Source organism: Schistosoma mansoni, chromosome 6 (assembly GCF_000237925.1).
Source record: "Schistosoma mansoni strain Puerto Rico chromosome 6, complete genome".
Taxonomy (NCBI): domain Eukaryota; kingdom Metazoa; phylum Platyhelminthes; class Trematoda; order Strigeidida; family Schistosomatidae; genus Schistosoma; species Schistosoma mansoni.
This window is the reverse complement of record NC_031500.1, coordinates 13,939,050-13,953,285: the sequence shown is the minus strand read 5'-3', so window position 1 is coordinate 13,953,285 and position 14,236 is coordinate 13,939,050. Positions and strand designations below refer to the sequence as shown.

The 14,236-nt window shown below is 35.8% G+C and overlaps 2 protein-coding genes across 2 annotated transcripts in view; one reads left to right on the top strand and one right to left on the bottom strand.

Annotated features, from left to right (window-relative positions):
* The window catches only part of Smp_050890 (hypothetical protein), a gene marked incomplete at its 5' end in the record, with an annotated part of 31,192 nt that extends 21,846 nt beyond the window's left edge, over nucleotides 1–9,346 (top strand). The window contains 4 exons of the mRNA XM_018798341.1: nucleotides 1,788–2,084; nucleotides 3,766–4,049; nucleotides 6,108–6,266; nucleotides 8,859–9,346. Of these exons, the coding sequence (XP_018653293.1) occupies nucleotides 1,788–2,084; nucleotides 3,766–4,049; nucleotides 6,108–6,266; nucleotides 8,859–8,922 (804 nt within the window). The 3' untranslated portion in view covers nucleotides 8,923–9,346. The remainder of the gene's footprint in view (nucleotides 1–1,787; nucleotides 2,085–3,765; nucleotides 4,050–6,107; nucleotides 6,267–8,858) is intronic.
* Nucleotides 9,347–11,375: 2,029 nt separating this feature from the next.
* On the bottom strand, nucleotides 11,376–14,236 carry Smp_050880 (hypothetical protein). Its single transcript, XM_018798340.1, has 6 exons — nucleotides 14,146–14,236; nucleotides 14,026–14,109; nucleotides 13,928–13,984; nucleotides 13,810–13,891; nucleotides 12,342–12,517; nucleotides 11,376–11,544 (listed from the first exon to the last, which is right to left on the bottom strand). The coding sequence occupies exons 1-6, from the start codon at nucleotides 14,149–14,151 to the stop codon at nucleotides 11,461–11,463; spliced, it is 489 nt and encodes a 162-aa protein (XP_018653292.1). The 5' UTR covers nucleotides 14,152–14,236; the 3' UTR covers nucleotides 11,376–11,460.

The window sequence follows — 14,236 nt, the reverse complement described above, 5'->3', positions numbered from 1 at the left end:
GATGTTTGGGATGCGTTTCTCCTCCTCTAAACGCATGTTGTTACTTCAGGTCTGTCCTGCGTCAACACCTGAACTAAGGATAGGGAGTGAAGTAGTCGGACTCGTCGATAACTTCCCTTATCTTGGAAGTTTGATCAACCCTAATGGGTCGGTGTCTGACGAAATCTCTACACGGATTCAAAAAGCTTGCTTGATTTATACCAATTCACGTCACCTATGGCGGAGTCGAGCTGTCCGTCCATCAACCAAAGGACGAGAATACTGCGCAGCACCACGTTATGTTCTACTTCTTCTACTTTAAAGTAGGAGATACTCGTAAGTTACTAGTATTTCTAGTATATCTTAGAAATATTGCTCGCAACTCCTAGGATCACCAGGTGAGTAATAGTGAGGTTAGACACAGGGTATTAGGAAATGATAGTAAGTCAGTTGATGAGGTTGTGAATCTTTATCTACTTAGATGGTTGGGTCTTGTATTACTCATGCCCGACCACCGATTACCATGGCGTGCAATTTATTTATCGAGATTGATCACTAGACTTCAACTATGATGTATCATCGGCGTGCCCGTCTCCATGCTTTGTTTACGAATTTGTAAGGCAATGTACACTTCTTTCATTGGTTGCATGCCGTAAGTTCCATAATACCAGCGTAAATTAGATCAATGGGCACTTGGTTGACATCTCAACCTGCATTTTGATTTATGTCTTAGCATGCAGCATCTTATTACTAGCATTATTCCTCTCTTATGGTCATGGACATGTATTAAGTTCCTAAGGCTTTGCTACGTTATCAAAGTGATAATAATAAAAGAGTATTGGATACCGGGTTCTTTTGAGAAACTTTATACTTTAATGTGCGCACATATCTCTTAACAGTTGTGTTGAAAGGTCTCTCAAAGGAATTGCACACGACGGTAGCTACAGAAGAGGCTTTTCAACTCCTAAAAGATGCATTAAGCTCTACAACTATTTCTGCTGGAAGACAGGTTCAATGATTGGTGAAAGTGAAATACTCTTACCTCTTCAAATTAGTAATTATGACTGTATGCTAAAATGTACCGGTTTCGCGCGAGACTATATTGCTTCCTTTCTCTTTGAAGTTTATTTTTATGGTAATTTACTGTATGATATTAAGTACTTTTTCATCCAATTATATAATTTTACCGTCTAAATATTATTCATAATAATATTTATCGCTTTGCTCAACATTATATGTTTAGCTTAATTTTGGATTCTCAGCATCTTGGCGGTCTGTTACGCGACCAACCACGGGCGTGAAAAAATTTGATCTTCAAGTAATTCGAAAGAAGATCGTGACACATCATCTTATGAAGCAGTTGCAGGTTATTAATTGACCATGTAATGACTAAAATCTTACAAAGTTCAGCACCTTAGAATTCTAAAGTTTACAATTGTAGTCGTCACTATCTTCTTCTTCCAATGTTCTGTATAGGTGACTAAATCATATATCACCTTCACAATGCTGTGTCTCACAATAAAACAGTCCAGAAATGGGTTTTACATCTACGAAAAGCTAAATGACGGACAGCAAACTTTTTACGTAAAATGTTGCAATATCATTTAACTCCTTCTTTGCTCAAAGCTTTAGTACGTTTTTGAACGACCAGAGATGATTCAAACCAAAGTACAATTCGAATAGTAAAAACTAAACTACAGAAAGCATTTTCGTAAACTAACATTTATTTCTTTAAACTTTCATAATTTTATTTTTCAGTGATATTGCCCTTCGAAAATATTCTTCTTTTTTTCGATTTTTTAATCAAGTTAAGTGAACTAAAGGTGGTTGGTAAACCTAGTGATTCGATTCAAGCCAGTCTAGCAGATGTTCCTCCATTACATAAAATGACAGGTAAACGTTTAGGCAATGCTACTCAATTAGATGAACGTTTCTCAAATTATCATGCAGAAATTGAGAATAATTTAATATCACATTCTTCACCTAGTCAGCGTACTCCAGTGGATAGTACTACTACTAATAATAACGATGAATCTGATAGAGATTTAACAATACATAATGTTCAAGAATACCCAATAAATAGATCTGGAATATCAGAGAGTTCTGTAAGTTATTCAGTTTTTCTCTGTCTGCCTCTTATTTAAAAAACAGTTTTTTTGGTAGATTTTATTGGGTCCCGTGTGATTGAGCAGCAATCATGAAAATTAGTTGTCTGAATCTCTCTCTCTCTTTAGTCCGATTATCAGTTAGTCCATGTATATTGGTTGTAGGACTGATAACCTCTTAAGTACCGATTGACATACCGACCAATGAATGGTAATCAAGATGTTAACGTTTATCGGTCTTCAAGAACCCTCTAACCCGGTTAGAAACAAAGGTAGAAAGCAGATCAGTTCTATGTTGTACTCAATTTAATCATGACTTAAAACTCATACCTTCTATGTCTGACCACATAACAACATACTTAAGAAATTACAATGTTTATATAGCTTAGTCATAAATGATATAAAACAAAGGGAAAATATTTAATTAATGATAAATTTGGAACAATAAGATGTATGACTCCGATTTATAGGTCAAACGAAATCTTGAGAATAGAAGAATACAAAAATACAACAGTTTAAGCGTCTATTAATTAAACAATAAAAACATAAGTGGTAATCCTTCATATGTTACTCTTACAAGTTGTAATTTCACACCACTCGTCGCATTATATCAGTCTCTCTGGTGTCAATTATTAAAATATCAATCCATTTCATTTGCTATTTAACGCATAATCTTGAAGTGTCAATATATGTAAACTGTAAAAATAAACTTCATTTCGAATTGTCTATTTATATTTGTTGACATTGTTAAATTCACAGCCTATCAATAACTTTACTTTTTGAGGGTAGTAAACAAGAAACCCTACACCTAAGTTTTCCTTAGCAGGTGGTGTTATAAATTAAAAAATGAAAGGCCGTCTGGCAATTTGTTGTGATTTTATGTCCGGCTTTTTGTCACGTGATTTACTCACCAATCGAAATACGACTTGTCTAATCTTACCACTGTGCCAAATCAATGACGTCCAACCGGTGTGAGCAGCCTAGCATCCTTATTGGTCCCTTATCCGCCTAGCCCTTCCAATTGAGTTCAGAACATCAATTGCAGCTTCTGTTATGCGAATCATTTATTTCAAGCATACTCGGTTTATATACCAGACAGACAGACCACATCACACCATAAAATAGAAAATAATATTTGTACAAAATCAAGCCAAATGTGGCTGTGAGCGTGGGAGACAATAATCAATAAACTGAGTATAATTTAGGAACAGTAAATCGTATAATAATAATCAATAGGTCAAAATGAAGCTTATAATAAGATGAATATAGATATACATAATCTAGTTACTGAATAGTTATACAATAGGAATATACATAGAATAATCGTCCAATAATAGGTCCCGTGAGTTATCCGTACTTACTTCTTCACTAGGATATGACAGGTAGCAACCGTCATCGAAGTGTATTTGCAGTCTTAAGAGAACTGATAACCTCTATGAGATCGGAATGCATATCATTCAGTTTTACAGTTTAAAACATTATTAATGAGTTGTTTAAACGGACTATGATTAACCTTGAGTTGAACTGAAATATTCGCAAGTGTTTAGCGAATAATTGTCATGTTTACCTAGTCCGTTGAGTGTTGATCGAATTTCTGTCGATCAGTTAATTTTTGTTAAGAATATAAGTTCTTCATTTTAATAGTAATATTCTGTTCATTCTTCGTTTTTTTTCTCATCAGCTGACAAGTACAAATCAGACGAAAGAAACACAAAACAGTTCACTATTAACTTCTGATACACAATCTTTTCATTCCATTGAAACAATCACATGTAAACAAAGTAATTCATCTCATTCAATGAATGACAATAACGACAAACTACAAAAATTAAATGAAATAAATTCATCAACTTGGGAACCAACATCAGAATGGGTTCATAGTTGGAAATTAAAAATGCCTTTTCAAACAATTATGCGTTTATTACAGGTATTAGTGCCTCAAGTTGAAAAAATCTGCATTGATAAGTAAGTTCTATTACTGTTACAACTTGTCATTAAATCAAGGTTTTTTTTAATATCTAATAGTAAAATATGGTCAGTTATAAGTAGTGTAGAACTTAGCACGTATGTAGATCGATCCAAGTTTTCTTTTCATGTAACTCAAGGTGACTTGGCAATGCCATGTTCGTCAGGGCCATCCGATTTCGTCATTTTCATCTAACTCTGTCATGGAAATTCTTTAAGAGATTACGCTCTCTTCGTTTGACTTTTCAAGAGATTGATTTGTTGACTTGGAATACGTAAATAGTATAGTTTTGTTTGATGGAGATGCTGACAAAATCCAGAGTCTTCTGACCTCTAAGCAACAATGCAAATATGTTTGGGATGTAATTCTCTCTTTCCAAATGCAAAATGTTGCTTCAGGACTGACAAGTATCGGTGTCTGAATTAATAACAGGGAGTGAATTAGTTGAGAGCACTGATCATATCGCTTATCTTCGGTCCTGACGAACTGGTTTCTAACGAAATCTCGGCACTTATTCAGAAATTTCGATTGGCTTTTTTCAACTTGGGTCACTCGTGGCGTAGGCGAGACATCTGTCCTCCAACCAAAGAACTAGTTTACTGCTCAGCACTTCGCTCTATTCCATTTTATGACTGTGAAACGTTACCTTTAAGAATACAGGATATTTGTGGAATACTTGTATTCGACCATAGGTGTCTTTGAAATATCGCTCGTGTATTTGGGGACCACTAAGTAAGCGATGTCGAAGTTAGGCAAAGGGTGTTATTCAATTTTGGAAATCGGGTTGATGATGTAGCAAATCTTCAACTGAGCTGCGTGGAACATGTGTTACAAATGCCCAACCACCATTTACCTCGACAAGCGATGTCGTCTAGCGTAGGAGTGGATTAGAAAACAACTGATGTTGGCCAAACCAAGATGTGTAATCAGTTCATGAAGTCATTAACAATGGGACTGAGCCATGTAAATAGGTGTAGACTACCTGGTAAGGATGTGCGATATGACCACAATGTGTTAGCTCCGTACTTTAGAACAGTTACCGTGGGAGACGAAAAGTTATGGGGGAAGTCGCTGACCTTGTCTAACCCCCTCCCGCTTTGAAGCGGTAACATCGCTACAGATGCTGATTATCTTTACTGACGTCACATCCTTATACAATCGGTTGAACAACTTTGCCGTCAGACTGCGAGACTGCTGCTTTATTCTTAAGTATCTGTCAAGTCTGATACTTAATATAGTCTGATGAAGAACACAGAATAAACATCTTAAATATTTAATAATTGAATTCATGAGTCAAATAAAACTAGACTATCATGGAAAATCTGTAAGTACTGGACTTTGATTTGGACAGACAATCATTGTCACTAACTATCATCATAGTTGAGCCTACAGTCATGTATGTGGACGTTTTAAATCAATTGTAGTATTAAATATTTTAGATGTAATTCTATTATTGAGAAATGTAGCTCGATGAAAAAAACAAGACACAATAGCATAATGTGTTAAAAACAGTTGGGAAAACTGATTACAATACTTGGAAAAAAACTTATAAGCCACATCGAATCACCACCATATCATATACATTCGAGTCTTATCGATTTTGACTGTCTGTTTACTCATTTATTTATTGGGTAGTAAGAAGCGTAAAATATTCTGTCTGGCGCTACTCGAAGTCGTTCGTCTAGAATGAAGGTTCACTGAAAGTTAAATGCTTTCGTATTCTGCCCATATCATAATGAGTAAAGTAGAATGAAGAGTGATTTAAAAGATATATAGATCAGGTGGATGATTTCGGTGTTGTTTGATTTTCTAAACAATTTGGTTTATTGGTGGAGCTGTTATTGTCATTCTGGACAACAGTGGCTTCGTCATTAAACCATTTAGTCCCGAAAACTCAACAATATCTAGAGAATGTAGAGTTGCATGCATGGGATGATTAATTGTGATGACCAAGAAGTTTAGTTTCTCACTCCTCTCTCAATGTACAAAACACATTCCATTTTGTTCCACTGTAATGACTCATTAAAGTATAATAACCTTTTGTTTCGTTATTTTAGAGGATTAACAGATGAAACTGAGATTGTTCGTTTCCTTCAAAATGGTACTCTTGTTGGCTTGTTGCCTGTACCACATCCAATACTTATCCGTAAATATCAGTCAAATACTGGTACAACCATATGGTTTCGTAATTATTTATGGGGTATAATATATTTAAGGTAAGTTTAGGCATTGCGTATATACCATCTATCGTTTTGACAATGATAATTTTCGTAATCGGGAAGTGTATTTTCACTTTTTAGCTAAAGTTATGCTTACTTTGACGCGGGATGTTTGCTGGCGTGAGGAAGTGGACTGGCAGAAAGTGTCTAGGGGCTCCCAAATCAAGATGTAGCATCAGTCCATGAAATCATTGACTGTTGGAATGAGCCATGTAGCTAGGTTATAAATTGGCATGAGGAAATCAAATTAAGATTAAAACTTAAAAGTTAGGGTGTTCATCACGAAATTACATCAGCTATTATGCTCAGATGCTATTTAACCATATAAATGAATGAATCTCGCGCCAAAATCCAATACTTGCTATCTTTGCTTTCACTGATTCGTCCATAAATTATTATAGTGTTATCGATGGGCATTGATAGGTAGGTAGGTATTTAGGTAGTTTCAAAAAATTTTGTACCGAAAAATGAACTCCCACTTAAGGTTCACTGATTTTATTCATAGTATATCCATCCAAGTAGTTCATGTCACATTTCTAAATATCATTCTAAAATATATTATACTTACTTACTTACGCCTGTTACTCCCAATGGAGCATAGACCGCCGACCAGCATTCTCCAATCCACCACGTCCTGGGCCTTCCTTTCTAGTTCTATCCAATTGTTGTTCATTCTTCTCATGTCTGTCCCCATTTCTCAACGTATTGTGTTCTTTGGTCTTCCTCTTCTCCTTCGGCCTTCAGGATTCCATGTGAGGGCTTGCCTTGTGACGCAGTTGGGTGATTTCCTCAATATGTGTCCTATCCACTTCCAGTGCTTCTTCCTGATTTCTTCCTCCACCGGATGGAATCTCGTTTGTCCTCTCCCACAGTAAGTTGTTGTTAGTATCTGGCCAACAGATCTGAAGTATTTTGAGTAAACAACTGTTAATAAACACCTGTATCTTCTGGATGATGGCCTTCGTAGTTCTCCAGGTTTCCGCCCCATACAGTAGAACTGTCTTGACATTTGTATTGAAAAATCTGACTTCGGTGTTGGTTGACAGTTGTTTTGAGTTCCAGATGTTCCTCAATTGTAAATATGCTGCTCTTGCTTTGCCGATTCGCACCTTCACATCTGCAACAGATCCACCGTGTTCATCAATGATGCTGCCCAGATATGTAATGGTTTTTACATCCTCAAAAGCTTCTCCGTGAAGTGTGATTCGATTAGTGCATGTTGTGTTGTATCGGAGAATCTTGCTTTTCCCTTTGTGTATGTTGGGACCTACTGCTGCTAAGGCTACCGCTACACTGGTCGTCTTCTCCTGCATTTGTTGTTGCGTGTGAGATAGAAGAGTCAGATCATTTGCGAAGTGTCAATTGTCCAGCTGAATCCTAGCTGTCCATTGTATCCTGTGCTTCTCCCCAGATGTTGACGTCTTCATGATCCAGTCGATCACCAGTAGAAAGAGAAAGGGTGGGAGTAATCAACCTTGACTGATACCGGTCTTAACCTCGAACGAGTCAATGAGTTGTCCTCCGTGGACGATTTGGCAGTTTAATCCATCATAGGAATTCTGCATGATATTGACTATCTTCTCAAGCACGCTGTAGTGTCGAAGAAGCCTCCATAGTGTTGTTCTATCTATGCTATCAAATACTTACTCGTAGTCAATGAGGTTGATGTAGAGTGGTGAATTTCATTCGATTGATTGTTCAATAATAATCAGTAAAGTTGTGATTTGGTCAGTACATGATCGATCCTTACAGAATCCAGCCTGTTGGGCGTCAACGGAGTTCTTCATTCTGCTTAACAATACCTTGTTAAAAACTTTTCCTGGTATTGAAAGAAGAGTGATTCCTCTGTAGTTACCACACTTGCTGGGGTTAGCGACCCCATCCCGTAGAAAACTAACTCGCTAAAAAAACGCTAAAATATATTATAATGCATATAATATTTATTTACATATTTTAACATCTTGATTATCATATTATTTGAGTAAATTCTATTTATTAAATGTACCTTTAAACACTTACTAGTTAGGATTTAATCTTTTATTTATTTATTTAAACACATAAATATTAGTACAAGGAGACACCAAATATACATACGTCACACTTCACCATTCGGTTTGTGTGAGGGCTTGAATTACTACCAGGGCTCCCAAACCGAAGCAGGTGATTTTCTTAGCAAGCCACTCCCCAAGCCTTTGACCTGAAGGTCTAATCCATGAAGCAGTGGAGAAACTTTAGGAGGTGTAGTCCCACGATAGCTGGTGACCAACAATAGGTTCATAGGCCATTTTTCCCCTGAGGATCCTGGAACCCATGTACACCATTAGTTTAGAATCAGGATTTCCCAATGTTGTAAACGTATGACTTAAATCATTTCGTGATATTGCGTGACCGTCTTCTATTATCCTTATTGGATAATTATCTCACATTTAATCTCGTGTGATGAGTCTCGTATTACGACGGGACAACTGTCATTCAATCCTTCTTGGTATTCAGTGGTTTAGGTAAGATCTTTGCGTAGTACAAATTATGAAACCCGAACACTTCATAAACTCTCCCTATACTTATATCTTTATTTCTTCATATTCATAGGAATATCACTCCACCTATCTGGTATGAAACCAATGTTCGTCTATTCGAAATCCAACGAATTTAATACTATGTCCTTAATAAAATTAACTAACTACCGAATTGAAAATATGTATTCATTAAACAAAAAAACTTTTTTCTAATAGTCTGTGTTTACTTGTTTGTTTTTTCATTTCACTTCATTATTACATTTATACATACATCATGTCTTTGAATAAATAGATATATCCACTGTGTTAAAAAAGAATAGTTATAGACTTTGTTTGTGTACTACTTACTCTCAAGTGTTGGTTTTGTTTTTTCATCTTCACTGAATTACAAAAAATATTCTTTCCAATTCAGTTTGTACTTATTCATACTACTGATATACTTTACTACTAATAATATACATATATATACACACAATTCGTATCTGTGTACTTTTAAAATATCAATCTATTCATGCTATTGTTATTATATTCTTTCACACTCCGGTTCGAAAACTTTCAGCATTTTTTCTGTTTTTTTTTTCATGTATTGAACTATTGGTTGCTCATTGTAATCTCTAGTTCATTTGTTTCTTTGTTTTGTATTTGTGGTGTTTTTGTTTTGTGTTTTTCTTTCTTCTGTATTGTGTGATATATTTAAACATTGTTTATGTATCTATTATAAAAGAAACACTGTGATATTGTCTATGCGAATACACATGTACCTCAGTAATATCTATATTGTAGTATTTATGGTTTATAGATTATTCTGTAGACTTCTAAAATAAGTTTCCTGTACTATGTGGATTTTCTCTCTCTCTCTGGAAACAATACATTTGATTGTGAGCAAAGATGGATAGTGGCTAGCAGTGGAATCCAAGACGCGCGTTTCGTCCTATTTGGGGCTCGTCAGCTGGACGTACCTGCATCTCAGAGTTGATGTTCACTCTGAAACTCGAACCCATTACCTTCGCGCCGAGTGGATAACGCCTAGGCATATGCCTATGTGTTGTTCGGCTAAACAGCTCCATAAGAACTTGTAAGGATGGGGACACATGTCGTCGTTGCCTTTTCGTCATTTCTGCCTACACTCTTACTAACTGCACCCATATGAAGTGAAAAATGACTTTGACAAAAATATTTCTGCACCTTTTCAAAAAATTAAAAACTCAGATATAGTACTTGTAGCAGTGACTTTAATACCCAGTTAGGTAGCTTAAACCAAACAGAAAGATATTTAGGTGAGTATTTTAGTATTCCGACTCAGCGAATAGGCAATGGTGAAACTGTGCTCAGACAATCTTTTATTTTTAACAAGCACTAATTTTAAGCATAAGAAGAGACATGGTCTAACATGATGACCGCCTGCACCAAACCAACGATGGACTGAAATAGACCATATTTCCATCAGTCATTGGTAGAAGACTGTCGTTCGTTCTGTAATACATGTTTAGACTCTGATTATGTTCTAATAGGAGCGCGTATTCGCTTGCGCCTCACTGGATGCGGGAAACCATATTAGGAAGACCCATTAGAGTTGAAATCAATGAGGAGAAAGCCAAAAGTAAATTCCAGGGACAACTGAGGTCACATTTAGGTAGTTATGAGAACGAGGCTGACCAAGATGTTGCTTGGAAGGATATACGAACAGCAGCGACATCTACTAGTGGTTTGAACCAAAGGGTCACGAAGGACCAGTGGATTTCTACGACATCTGTTGCACTGTTAGACTCTCGTAAACTCATCCTACAATGAAGAGCAAAAACAAATCAGATCTATGTTAACCAAAAGTCTACAGAACGATCGTGAGCAGTGATGGACAAAGAGAGCAAAAGACATGGAAAAGGCAGTGTCTGTGGGTAACACAAGACAGCTTTATAGACTAATGAAAAAAAAGGACTTAGGAAGTCAAGTGTAAGTGAGACAATCTCGGAAAACGACGACACTCCTATCTGCTCTCAGTCCAGACGTTTAAAACGATGGGCAGAACACTTCAAGGATCAGTTCAGCTATTTTACAACTACTCACTATTCCAAAACAACCTGAGTGGGACATTGAAGTAGGCCCCCGGACTCTAAATGAAGTCCAAGAAGCTATGGCTAATCTGAAACGAGGAAGAGCAGCTGGTCCAGATGCAGTCCACGTGATTACTGTGTCCAAAGGGTAAAGTTTGGGAAAAGCCTTAGAATTGTTTTCAATGGCGTCGTTGCTTTCACTCCTTGTCATCCTTTTGAAATAGATTCCAAAAATCCCGTTATACTTTTTGTTTTCTAAAATCCATCTTTCCTACCGCTACTACCAATACTATTGCTACTTCTGCTACTCTGGGATTTGCCTTAAAATAGTTTTGTCTCACTATACTAATGTAATATGGTAGCTTGAATCGATGTATATGTGTCAAATTTTGTTGTAGTTCTATGTGATAGTTTTGATATCCAATAAATATTTACAGCTATCGTCTTTTTTTTTCTTGCAACAAGTCAATTTACTTTTATTCCTCTCATAAAAAATATTGGAATTCTTTGGAACTCCATTGATACCTAACTTCAGTAAGTTAAGAAAAAGACAAGTATTTTATTTTTGAATAATAATATACAAAATACAAACACGAAGTTAAACAAATCACAAATATTCAGTTATTAACATTTCAGTTTAATTATTTGACTTTGAAAATTTTGTATGCTGACTTCACATTTACCTTTCTCATCATAATCGCACCAAATCTGAAGAAATGAAAGTAAATACAACAACAGTAATAAATGTCAAAAACGTAATTATTTCTCTTATCTCATAATTTTATGTATTAATTTAAAAATCCCCATAGAGTATTTAAAAACAAGGAATACTTGAGTGAACGAAAGACATCAATATCGCCGTGATTCTATGATAGGTATGAAATGATTGAAATCTGGAGTAAAAAGGATAGGAAACTAATAATAATGAAATAAGAGTGCAAGATTAGAGAATAAATTTAGAACATGTACTGGTTCATTTAAATGAAGCCGGACATGGTTATTAAGCTTTTATTACGGAACGAAATGAACTAGAAATGTGGTTAGATGCATCAAAAAAATACGGGCTTAATATTTTTACATTACTTACAATTTAAGGGTTTGTTTTTAGTGCATATGAAGTTTTTAGATCCATCAGGTTATACAATACACGTAAATAAGTGGTTGATCTAAGAAATAACCCGGAAATTAACTACACGAGGTACAACACTATAGTCCACCGAAGTAAAAGAAGTCAACAAAACTTGATAAATAACGCGTAATAACATGTTTACATAACGTGCGATTCACCGTAGCTACTAGCGAAACTAAAGTCATTCCTACTCTTTGAGGCAAGTAAACAATCCACATGGAAACAGTAGTACATATTAAAAATCTGATGTTTACAGACAGTTATACTGGGTGTGATGGCCCTAGTAATGTGTTAATAAATTTTGTAATAAATAATTGGGATCATTTTCATTAGTATTAAAACTAAATATAATAATAATTGCAATTTATTGTTTCACCTCATCTGTTAATGAAATGTCATCAAAAACCGCATCGGAGTTGACACTTGAAGCAGACCAACCAGAACGAGGAGAAAATTCAGTAAATTCTAAACCACGACAGTCAAACTTTGCAATGGTTTTGAAATGACCAGAATCGTCAAGTGAGTATGGAAGTATGCTGCCAGGAATGATATCTAAAATTTGGAACCATGAAAACAATCTGTCTTAATGACTGCAGTTTTATACATAAAACAATGTCAGCCTATATATACTGAATGAAAACTAGGTGGTAAATACCCACTGAAATGATTGAACAGAACGACAAAAAACAGACTTCTTTATTTAAAAAGCATTCTCTGGTCCAGGTTTCTAGACGTTTCGTTGATCCTTAACTAAAAGATTGGGTTGAGAACAATCTGACCAAAATTTAGGAAAGCCGGTAGTCCTACTACATACACGTGGAAGTATTTGCAAAGTTTAACTTACTCAAAAGGTTTAGAACATAAGGTTAGTATTCCAGACTATTGTAAAACGATGACTTAGTGGTTACAGTACACGATTTGTAACTGCTTGCTTTTATATACACACCGTTTTTTAATAGCATCAGTCGGTGACACTAACACTTATAAATTGCGATTTGACGCTGGATACATGGATATTCACATGATTAATGAGTCGCACTACTTTTTCTACAAAGTCTGTTGACTAAAGGACATTGAGTTGTTGATTAAAAATCTATTTCGTCTATCGAGAATTTCAAGAATCGAACAGTACAACTAACCCAGTTATCAAAAACGTAGAGGCAACCGTAAGGAAAATAAAGGGCTAAACAACATTTTACTTTGGATCTTATTATGTTTGGACTTACGGTCCATTGAATTTTACCCAACCTATTATTGTTTGATTATTAACAGACACATTCCCCATCACAATAAGCCCCATTAGCATCACGAAGTCATGCCCATATTTAAGTCATCCTAAAATGTAGTCTTTGGGTCAGTTTTTGATCGCAGCTTGGCACAAGTGTGAATAGGGTTGTTGTGGACTCCAGAATAATTGAATAAGTCACTAGAGTAAGTTGAAAACTACTACGTAGTTTACATGTGTATAACATTTGCGTGGGATAGGGTCGGAGTTCTAAAATTGATAGCTTATAAAATTCCACTATCAGCTCAATGTAACGATTTATCAAAAACCATGGTTCAGTGGTCTAAGTGAAAAACGGCCAGAAATGTGTACTGTGGCAGGTATCCACCAAGTCTTCAGTAATAAGGATAGTAGGTTGATGAACCTGTGTTAATCCTGACAGATTTCCTTCCAGTGAAGTCGTTTTACAATAAGTATTTGCGTGAATCACAAATGGAACGAGCCAATGAACTTTTGCTGGAAGGTAGGTCCAACTTAAAAATAAGTAGTCAGTGAATTGCAAACCTCTTTTTAAATATCAGATCTTGAAGGGTGCAAAACATGTAAACAGACTGCATACCCGCATTTGAAACTCGTTTACAAAATTTGCACCGGATTACTAAATTCGCATCCCCACGACTGTCTTGGATTGGTGTCTTTTCCTGAAATTATCAGAGCATATGGGCTCACCAACTTACTAAACCATCAATATATACATAATCATGAGTATCTTCGCCACAGTTCCCGCATTTTACCTAGTCATTTGAGGTCAACATTATAATTTGAGCGTTTGTACCTTCAAATACCAACGAAAATCGTCACATGAAGGACTTAGATTAGTTAAATTCGTAAGTTCACAACTAATTTGCACACCAAGTAGCTTAGAGATGCTATTATTCGGTTCATTAAGACTTACTACCATTAGTGTATTTGGGACAATTGGGCTAGGAAGATATCCGATAAGAATTCAGTCACAAATAGCTTTGATCAGTTTACGTATTTTATCT